General features: G+C 47.5%; 2 protein-coding genes across 2 annotated transcripts; both read right to left on the bottom strand.

Annotated features, from left to right (window-relative positions):
* Positions 1-3,605: 3,605 nt before the first annotated feature.
* Positions 3,606-6,111, bottom strand: LOC106632254. Its single transcript, XM_014312344.2, has 2 exons — positions 5,156-6,111; positions 3,606-4,698 (listed from the first exon to the last, which is right to left on the bottom strand). The coding sequence occupies exons 1-2, from the start codon at positions 5,712-5,714 to the stop codon at positions 4,592-4,594; spliced, it is 666 nt and encodes a 221-aa protein (XP_014167819.1). The 5' UTR covers positions 5,715-6,111; the 3' UTR covers positions 3,606-4,591.
* Positions 6,112-7,224: 1,113 nt separating this feature from the next.
* RPL35A (ribosomal protein L35a) lies at positions 7,225-10,286 on the bottom strand. Its single transcript, XM_005418969.2, has 4 exons — positions 10,077-10,286; positions 8,843-8,995; positions 8,104-8,248; positions 7,225-7,283 (listed from the first exon to the last, which is right to left on the bottom strand). Exons 1-4 carry the CDS (start codon positions 10,085-10,087, stop codon positions 7,260-7,262), a joined length of 333 nt encoding a protein of 110 aa, XP_005419026.1. The 5' UTR covers positions 10,088-10,286; the 3' UTR covers positions 7,225-7,259.
* Positions 10,287-10,310: the final 24 nt, after the last annotated feature.

Raw genomic sequence — 10,310 nt, 5'->3', positions numbered from 1 at the left:
GCCCCCGCACGCGGGGGGAACAGCCCCTGCCTGCTGCCGGGTGGGCACAGCAGAGAGGCTAGTAAAGAGCCCCTGGATCTGCCACACGACCAGACTCAGAGCCCTGCCACAGGCTGGTCTTCTTGCCAATGAGGAGTTGATAAAATTCAGGCAAAAAACTGTGCTGTGGAGGGGCTTGAAATGTGAGAGGGGATGAGGAGAGGTCGTGGTGGCTGCAAAGTGGGACACACTGAAAACTGCAGCTGTAACTGCTTGCAAATTGCAGAGAGCCCGTAGTCAATGATAGAGGAGCAGATGATCATGCAATCATGATCATCATCCCCAAGGTGTCCCCTATGGTGTAGCATCTCATACCCCAGAGCAGCACTATGCCACTGATTTGCCTAGAGATGCCAAGATGCCTCAGGCATTGGGAAGCTGGCTTTCTAGCTGGCAGTTCCCCAGATTTATGAAGATAATTCTTGCAGAGAAGGTACATAAAAAATTGGAGTTTTCTTCCTAACTCAGGTACACCACTGGCTATTCTCTGCAGTGGCCTCGATGTTCAAACTGCCAGCACAGCCACTAAAAACTAGTATTTGGGACCACATAGAGCTGTTCTTCATGGCCACTGCAATTCTTTAGTTTCTGTTGGGTACACATGTAACACTGTCAGCACAGGCTGATTGGAAAGGTGAATGTCACCCACAATGCCCAAACAACTTTGTTTACATTTCTTTACTCATTAACAGGGGTAAGATCTAACACATACAACTCCCTTTGTGTTACTTAAAGAGGTACAACTCAAACAGTTCCGAGGCAGTCATGAGCTCAGCAGCATTTGTAGTCTTCCATAAAACGTCTTCAGAGCTCTGTCAGGAATCTGAGCAAGAACTCAGACGTATTTAGAAAACCTGACACTCCATCAAACATCCATCTGACAGTCACAGTAGCAGAGAATCACTATAGACAGCCCTAAGTGAGGGTCATCACATCTCTTACATATGCTTTAGCTGCCCAGAGAAGACAAAACATCTATTCATTTTTGACTTCAGAAAAGGAGTGAAGTGCATTAGTAATGCCTTGAAGCCTAAACAACAAAAAAAGGTCTATTGCATTATAGCCTGCATTTACCAAGATTAACCTTTCTTCTGAAGAGAGTAAAAAGAGGACAGGGATAAAGGATTCTTGTGCCAGTTTTGATGATAGAAGAGCAAAGAGACTGAATGAGCAAGAAGGAATCTGTAGGAGCTGTTCTGAGTCTGATGTCTGATGACCCAGCCCAGCTCCATAAATTCATGCTTTCAGTAGCTTTGGTGCTCACAGGGACACTTGGAAAAGCCTCTGAGCCAGGTAGGAGCTGGAACTGGCTGCAGTTCCAGCTCCTAAGCTAAGCCTCAGCAGACCTTTGTACATTTGCTCTTCCACTGATTTGTTCTCCAAACTTGCTTCAATTATTACTTTGAAAAACACATCCTTACTAGATGCTGGAAAGCACATGCTTTACTTGTGTAGCACTACCAGTTGTTTCCAGGGCATTGCTGCAAGGCACCAGCACTCACTGAGCTCTTAATCCATGGAGACCTCCTTGGGCCGCCCAAAGAAGTAGGAGAGGAGGTAATTGTGAGAGAAGAAAATACCCCAAACCCCACTCCTGCCCCCAACATCCCAGTCCCACTGATTCCCTTCTAGCCTGCCTCCTGTTCACTGCTCCATGGCTCTTCCTATCTCCTCCACTGACCTTCTCCAACATCCTCTCAATCTTTCTGGCCCCTGAACCCAAACACCTTCCCACTTTTCACCCATTGGAGCTTGAACTTTGTATCAAACCAGACATGAACCCCTTCTGTGACGAGTTCAGTCACAACTGAATCCAAACTGGATGGTCACACTGTTCTGACCCAGGTCCCTCGCCCCAGATCCAACCACCTCCAGGGCCAGCTGAGGCAGCCCCACTTTTGGTCCCAAGGCAGCCTGTACCAGCTCAGCCCTGGCCTGATCTATCCAAGTCATCACAGCCCTCTGGGCTCCACTCAGGGGAGGTTATACACCATAAGCAAATAAAGTTGGGAAGTCCTTGGCACTCCACATCTGGGACACAGCCTGGCTTTCCTGATCTCGAACCTTTTTCTTGTCTCTTTTCTCCAAAATTCTGTTCCCTCTAAAAGCTGCCCATCTCTGCAGCTGTCCTAAGTTTCCTCATGTTTCCTTGAGTCACTGTCCCCTTCTGGATGGCAGAGTGGCATAGGAAGGTATGGCTGAAGAGGAGGATGGAAACCTGGCACAGGGCCATGCGCAGAGAGCCCAAAGTGTTGGTCAGTCCTGGTCACACAATAGAGGGACGCCCCTCAGGGATGGAGGGCAGGGAAGGATGGAGCCAGCCTATCAGCCTATTCCACTCCTGAATCCTCCATTGGAAGATGTTAAAGAAGTGGCAATGAGTATGAAATCAGACCAAAAGACCAAGCTGCCTCTTCTGGCCTTTTTTCTGGCTGTCCTCAGCTGGATCCTTACCTTTGGTTTGAAAACAGGACACAAGAGTAGCTATTCACAGCTATCAGTCTTCATTCTTTCCCAGTACACACATACCTTTGACACCAACAATCCAGCTTTTCTGCACTTACCTTTTGCAGCTCCTCTTAAAAATCACCTCAGACCTCACCAAGCTGGGGAGCAATAGCTGGGACCACTGCACACAGACACAGCCCCTCCTGCCTCCCTAACCCTGCCTTGTGCATTCTCCTACTTCCCTCTCACAAAGCCCCTTCTTGGCATGGCCAAGCTCCCAGGTTCTCAGAACTGCTCCCTTTTATAAGGCAAAGGGCAGATCCATAGCTTCCCTTGAGTTACTGGAATGAGCAGAGCAGGTCAATGTGGATCTGCCTGGTTTGCCAGCCCTGAAAGAGGCCACAAAGGGGCCCTTCTCTAAGAATGCCCTTCTCTTCTTCACTCTGAGATTTTTCTGTATCCACCCAGGATTAGGTGGAGAATGCAGCAAGGGCGCAGCTTGAGAGCACCCATGGATGGCCTTCTGCCTCCTCTCCTCCTCAGCTTTGTGGGTGACCACGCTCCTCATTGTCCCAGCCACACATTCCTGTAAGCTCTGGTCAGGATTTCAGCCACATCTCAGAGTTTCTTCCCTGTTTCATCTTGACAGTGCCCAACATCGCGTTGCACAGAAGTGCCTGGACAAAGTACAAACATGCTGCCAGAGGAAAAACTTGAGAGCTGCATGGACTATGCCTGGATTTGGATGGTTATCTGTGTGTTTCAGATGCTACAGGAAATAACAGACACAGGACCTCATTGTGGCTTCTTGCTTTGAGGATGTCCTAATATGCTGATCTTTTAAAGCCAAACTTTCTTCACTCACAAACAGCCTGAACATGTACATGTCTTCCTTTGACTCAAGGGAACTATTTCTTCATTAGCTTGACCAAAAACTGGTGTCCTCAGTAATGAAAGGCAGAATTCATCTAGTGGAAATGCTCGTGGAAAGTCTCCTCCACAACAGAACGACTGGGTTACCTCATTCCAAAAGTCTGCCAAGCACCAGCACCACCCAAACACTTAGAGCAAGGTTGTTTTGCTTCATAAAGCCACATCCTTAAGGATCTGGAAAGAATCTGAATTTGAAAAATAACCTGGAGAATCCTTTCTCTGACAAACACTGGTTTACAGGATCTGTACTGCCCTCAAATCCCACCCCTTCTGTCCCATACTGCACAAACCTGCAGCTTCAGCAAGTTTTGCAGTCTTAGATAAAACCTTTAAAGCTTATAGATACACATAGACACAGAGAAATGAGATAAATATCAGGCGTTTAATCCTTTTTTTGATGATAATGAAGATCTTAGGATGACAAAAGATCTACAAAAAACACGAGAGAAAAATATATATAAACTCCCAATGCAAAAAAGTGCAGCTACCTATATTGCTTTGCCATGCCCAGAGAGGATGGGGAATTAATTCAGCTATTATGTGGGTAATTGGACTTAAAAATATTCTACTGCTCCCACAGTTCCTCCCATCCAAAATAACCCATCCCAGAAACTCAATCTGCTGGATGTGTACATGCTTGTATGTAAGGTCAACCCCCTGCTACAAAGAACCTGGGAGGGTTTCAGGAGCTTTGTTCCTGACGAGAACGATGTACCAAAGACTCCTCCATCCAGGTTCTGCTGGGAAAACATGGTCTGAGGCCTTAGTCTTGAGTTTCTCTCACTATTTCTGTTTTGGGACAGTTTCAAATCTGGAGGCTTCTGGCCTGCTCCGATTCCCTCTCTGCTGACAGCTTTCTTAGGGACAGGTTTCTTAGGGACATTTTGATAATCAAGGCATTTAATGCGAAGCAGAAGCCCAGTGATTTTTGATAAAAGTTTCCCTGGGCAGATTGTTCAGACAATGCAGCAAAGAACTCTGAGCTTTGTGGCAAGGACAGTGTGATGCTGAGGGTGCACTGTCCCCTTCTGGCAGCAGCCACACACTGAATCTCATCCATGCAGAAGGTCTGGGCAGACAAGCAAGTCAGAAGGAAGGAAGCCTTCTGCAAAGGGACATCCAGGAGGACAGTGCTAAAACCAACCTGACAGATTTGGCTGCCCAAGGGAATTCATTCTCCATCTGTCTTTGATATCTTCTCTTGCCTACGTTCAGGCAGAACTCGGCAGTATCTGAGCTCCGGGAGTGAAATAACAAATGGCTCCTGGGAGTCGACTTCTAGGGGAAGAAACACAAATGATAGAACACCTGACACCATCCTTTCAAAGCTAAGGTCTGTGGCAATCCAAAAAAGGTTGGCAGATCCCTCCAATGAAGAACTCAGTGTCAGTGAGGCTGTGGAGCAGTTAACATCACAGAAAGCTCCATCAGGGAGTCAGAACTGCAGCTCTTACAGTGAGCAGCCATTTCCACTGCCATGTGTGTTTTGGGGCAAGGTAGACCCAACACCATCTGACTTGGAAGAGGGAACACACTTAGCTTGGACACATGGTCCATCCCCACCCCAGCATGTAAACCCTCATTCTCATTTCTGGCTCATATTACCTGCAAGGTCCAGCTTGTCTTCCCTCTTGTATCTGAATCCAGTCAACAAGCACCACTTCCATCTACACTGTCCCTCAAGCTCTGCCCTGAGCTTGTTTTTGTGTCCCTCACCCCTGTGTCACCCAGTTACCTTCATGACAGTTCAAGGCTTCTCTCAGTGCCCTACAGGCAGCTCTCTTTGCCTCCAGGACACCTCCAGGCTGGCCTGGGCTGTAAATTGCAGTCTCTACAGTCAGTTGCAAGGCCCCATCCAGCACACACTGCATTCTCCTCAGCGCTCTCACTGCCTGGTCCAGCTGCTCCTGGGAGTCAGGACGGATCATCACAAGCACCAGCACATTTGGCAGGCAGGGGAGGAGGCTCCTCACATCCCGGACAGCTTCCTCCAGGTGATCCCACTGCATGAGCCTTTTCAACACACTGGCTTGCCATAGCATAAAAATCAGATGCGGGGGAACCAGGTCCTCCTCTTCCTTTCCCTCATTCTCTGCCTGCTGTGGTTTGTGCTTGATGTCCCCTGTGCCACACAGGTCCCGGGTAAAATCCACCAGCAATGAGGGAGCTCTTGACTCAGCATGGTCCACCTCCATCACACCCACCCGTCCGTTCCGGCTCCCCAGCATGTCCAGTAGGTTGAGGAAATCCCAGGTGGTTCTGTCCACGAAGGAGGCTGACTCCTTGGATGCCATAGCTTCCTCTCACACGTCAGTTTACTGTGCTGCTGGGGAAAGGAGTGGAAGTAGCAAAGGCAACTGTACAGCACAGGCTCAAAACAGGCAGTACCTGCTGCTCTGAGCAGCCAACGCTGGGTTGGGTGGGACCAAATAATTGTGAAAATACCAGTTTTGATACTAAGATTCACCAATTGCAGCCATATGCTCTTTGGGGCTGGACCTCCCAGAAAAAGGCTTTGTACCTTGGCAGTCTGGTACAATAGAAACATAATCATGCCTTCTCTTTCCCCTGTCACTTGTATTTTTGGGCATCTTGTATCAAACTTAGGACTTACTACCTTCTCATTAGCAAAACCCAACTATATGATAGTGACCACAGGCCTACAAACCTGTTGTTACAGTTCACTTTGCTCATTACATTTCCTCCTCCTTCCTCTGAGCTTAAAGCTGGAAATCCCATCCATCCTTCTTTGAATCCAACGTGTCCAACCTACTACTGGTAGCTGTGGAAGACTAAAAGCCCTGCCTAACCTGGCCCAGTATCCCATAAGCTGCAATTTCTCTACACAGACTGAAAAAAGGCAGTTTTCCATGGCAAAGGCTCTCCTGCTGTGAAGGACAGCACTGGCAGGAGGCTTAGGTCTTTAAATCAGCAAAATAGTTTCTGTACCAGAGCTGAGTAGTTGGGTCAAGTTTTTTAATTCCAATTCACACGAAAGGTTTGATTAACCCAACGATGTATTCTGCACACACAACTACTCCACCTCTTTCAGAAGGAAGAGGATTAGCTGTGAAATACCAGCCCACTGCAGACTTGCAAAGCCAACAGCTCAGAGGGCTCCATGACACACACTGGCAGCAGGGCCAGGCACAGAGAAGGAAGCTCTCATGCCCTGGGAAGGAGGGACTGCACTGGAGTGGGCTCAAGGTGCAGTTCAGCCAACAGACTCACCTGCCTGACCGACTAGGATGCAGTGAAAATGATGGAACTACTTGGTGTATGTGGAACTGCTCTCACAGGGTCATTTTGGGACTGTGACATCAGCAGCAACCATGACAACCTGTAACTGCCTCAAACCTCCCTTTAAACTACCCAGTATTTTGGGAAGATTTTCAGAGATAAGAAACTGAGCCTTGCACTTCACGACTGTAAATTCATTTTTCACCACCTTATTGTTCAACAAAACTAAAAGAACTAAGGAAGTGCTGAGAAGATGCTCACTGCCCTACATGACACGCTGGGATAAGGGTGGCCAAGAAAACAGCATTAACACTTGGGCACCACAGAACCGTGCAACGAAAACATGTTTAAATTATTTCCACAAAGCAGACACTACAGGCACACTGCTGCCCAGGTACACATGGGCGCATAATCAGGGATTCCACCAGAACTACTATTGTGAGATGTGAGAAGCTTTGCACCTGCCAGGATTTAGTGTCTCTGTCTGTGCTGTCAACTGATACACAACAGAGAAAGAGGTCTCTCAAAATTGGTGGAGGCAATAAAACCAGAAATATACAAAAGTTAAACAGATTCTCCATTTTATTTTGAATAAAAATTTAGATCCTAGATGGATACAGCATCTGTAAAACACAAAACCAGAGAATCATGTTAGAAATCTTGTATTCAAACACGAGTTTTGCAGTTACAATCTAGACCATGAATCTCTTCAACTGCTATCAAAGCAATCCCCAGTTTATGCAGAAGAGTGTGAGAATGACTTGCAAGAGCATTTTGCTGGTGGCACAGACTCTGTGGCAGTCAGCCCTCCTGTGCACCAACAAGAGTTCCCATGGCTCTGGATTTCAGGAATTATCTGTGCTGCTCCTACTGTGCTTTTTCTAAGGCACAGGAGAAAGACAGAAAGAAAGGACTGCACCCCTCTTGTACTCCTTTTGACAACATCACTATGAAAATATTACATCACAACTCTGGGTGAGAGACCTGAAAGGACAGTTCCACTGAAGCCCTGTGGCTAAAATGCCAACAGTGGGGACAGGTGGGAGCGGCCATGACAGGAGAGCACTGCCCTCAGTTAAAACATTTGGGATGCAGGAGAAAAATCAGAAGGTGGAGGAGTAGAAGGGTGCAAAAATATACAGAACAGATTGGTGGAAAAGAAATCAAGGCAGCTTTAGAAAGGAGCTGAGTCCTGGAACTTGGAGAGTCTTTCCAGACAACCAGAGCAAGCACACAAACCCCTGACAGAGACAAACCCCTTCAGCATATGAAGCTGGGAAAAAGCCTCTCTAGGCTACAAAACAAACAGTCACTGAGCCATGCTGAATACATGAGCTCAGCAAATACAACAAAATATTCAAATGTTCCCTCATACTATGTAGAATTAAAAGGCACCCCCAAAACTGCCAATAAATATCTTGCTGCTAAACCACATCCACTTACCACCCGGATTCTGTGTCCAATGGCCTTGGCAGGAAGGTTGGAGCGGAACTTGGCGCGCACCATGCCACTGTTCCCATGGGCGCGTGTCACCTTCCCCCAGATCACGCGTGTCCTGTTGGGTTTGCCTCCGGGGGTGACCGTGTTGCTGGGGAAAAGGAGGCAAAGAACAGCTCAGCAGGACAGTCACAGCTCTGCTGTCACCAGCAGTGACAATAATTCATCAACAATATGAAATTGCCAACACCTTATTTCTCCAGACACACTGAAGGGAGAAGAATAGGCCTTTGGGATAGATGGCAGAAATTGTCTTAAATGAAGAGCCACGGACCATGCTGGAAATGATGGTAGTCAAGTTACCAGTTTGATCAGTTTTATTCAAGGAAATTCTGACAGCACTCAAGAAAAAAAAAGGAAGTGGAAGTAACATGCAGCTGTTCCCAAGGTGTCGTGTCTACCAATGGCAGCAGTAACAGACATGGGCACATGAAAGTCAGAATACAAATTCATCCAGGCTTCACAAAATCACTTTACTGTTTAAGTAACTCAACAGCTCAAAGTATTTAACACAAATTCACTCACTTCAATTTACTCCGTCAACCCACCTTCAGTTTTTGTCAAGTTTAGGCAAAACTTGTTTCTCATCCCACTCTAATGTATCATGTAATATCATTATCTCCTAGCACTTACAAAGCCAATACAGGAATTGGCTAATTCAGCCCAAGAATAAAACATTACTTACTTTTTAGCTTTGTACACATAGGCACACCTCTTGCCCAGGTAGAAGTCTGTCTCCTGACGGGCATAAACACCTTCAATTTTCAGAAGGGCCGTGTGCTCCCGCTGGTTTCGGAGGCCACGTTTGTAACCAGCAAAAATGGCCTTGCACCACAGCCTAAAGACATGGAAAACATCTGCAAATTATGATTCACTCCAAAGTAAGAAAAATAAAAACAAATCACAGGCTGCTTCAGCAGAAATTAATTCCACACCAGTAGAAATTAGCACAGGAAACAGCCAACTTTTACAAATCACTGCAAATACTTACATTCAATGAACAGAGGAAAGCTGAGTATGTGGACGATTTATGAGAACATTGCATTTTCTGCTTGTCATAAACTCCTGGCACTACAATACTGGCTTCATACCAAGTTTCAAATGCTTCAGCATTAGTACATTTATTGTTTTCAAATGTCTACTAACATGGAGGAGTGAACATTGCTTTTTTTCTACACACCACAGGAAGTCTCCTGTGTTGCAGTAACTGCTATAGAAGGCATGAGCTGCCCCTGATTTGTAGCTTTAAAGGAGTGAACAGCCAGACATCCAATGTCTGGACACAGACATTGCACAAACTCCCCAGCAATTCTTCAGGCACTGCCCACATAAAGTCATTATAAGACTTGTCTGACACACCGAGCAGACAGCACATCCGGCCCAAGGGCAGCCAGCATCTGCCACGGGATCCAGCAGGATGCAACTGAGATACCCAGTTCTACCTGCCACAGTGTAACAGGACATAAACTCCACAGATAATAAAGCTGTGATGCACAGAACCATCGAATGGTTTGGACTGGAAAGGACATTTAAGACCACCCAGTTCTGACTCCCCTGCCAACTCAATCCCTACATCCTTAAAGAAATTTCGGTGGCACATTAGAAAATTTACCCATAGGAAAAACACGCTGCACGTTTTACTCAAGAAAACAGTCTACGTCAAAGCTCCACGGTACACTGCAGATTAACAAACCCATCAATTCCACACTGATATTTACTGACAGGCCAGGGAGAGCGCAGCACACCGCAACAGCAACTACCACCAGCTCAAGAGATTTCAGAACAGGGACACAGCCGTGGGCGTTCAACAGGGCCCAGCAGGACACTGGGCAGAGGAACACAGCTCATGGCCCACGGCTTCAACAAACGCTCTCAGGAACGTTCCAACAGCACCGAGCCGAGAGCCAGCACGCACTCACCTCCCGGTCATGGTGTCCTCCCGCAGACTCGGTCCCGGCAGGCCTGGAAACGACACACAGCCATGAGCCTCGGGCCGGCATCTCCACCCGGCCCAGCGAGCAGGACCTCGAACACCCGAGGGCTGCCCGGGAGCCACCCAGAGCTCCGGGAGCCGCCGCTCCCCCCCAGAGGAGCCGCCTCAGCTCCGCTCCAGTCGAAGGCCCCAACCCGCGACTGGGATCATCCGCCCCCTA

This window comes from Geospiza fortis, unplaced genomic scaffold (assembly GCF_000277835.1).
Source record: "Geospiza fortis unplaced genomic scaffold, GeoFor_1.0 scaffold172, whole genome shotgun sequence".
In the NCBI taxonomy this organism is placed as follows: Eukaryota; Metazoa; Chordata; class Aves; order Passeriformes; family Thraupidae; genus Geospiza; species Geospiza fortis.
This window is presented reverse-complemented; position numbering and strand designations above follow the sequence as displayed.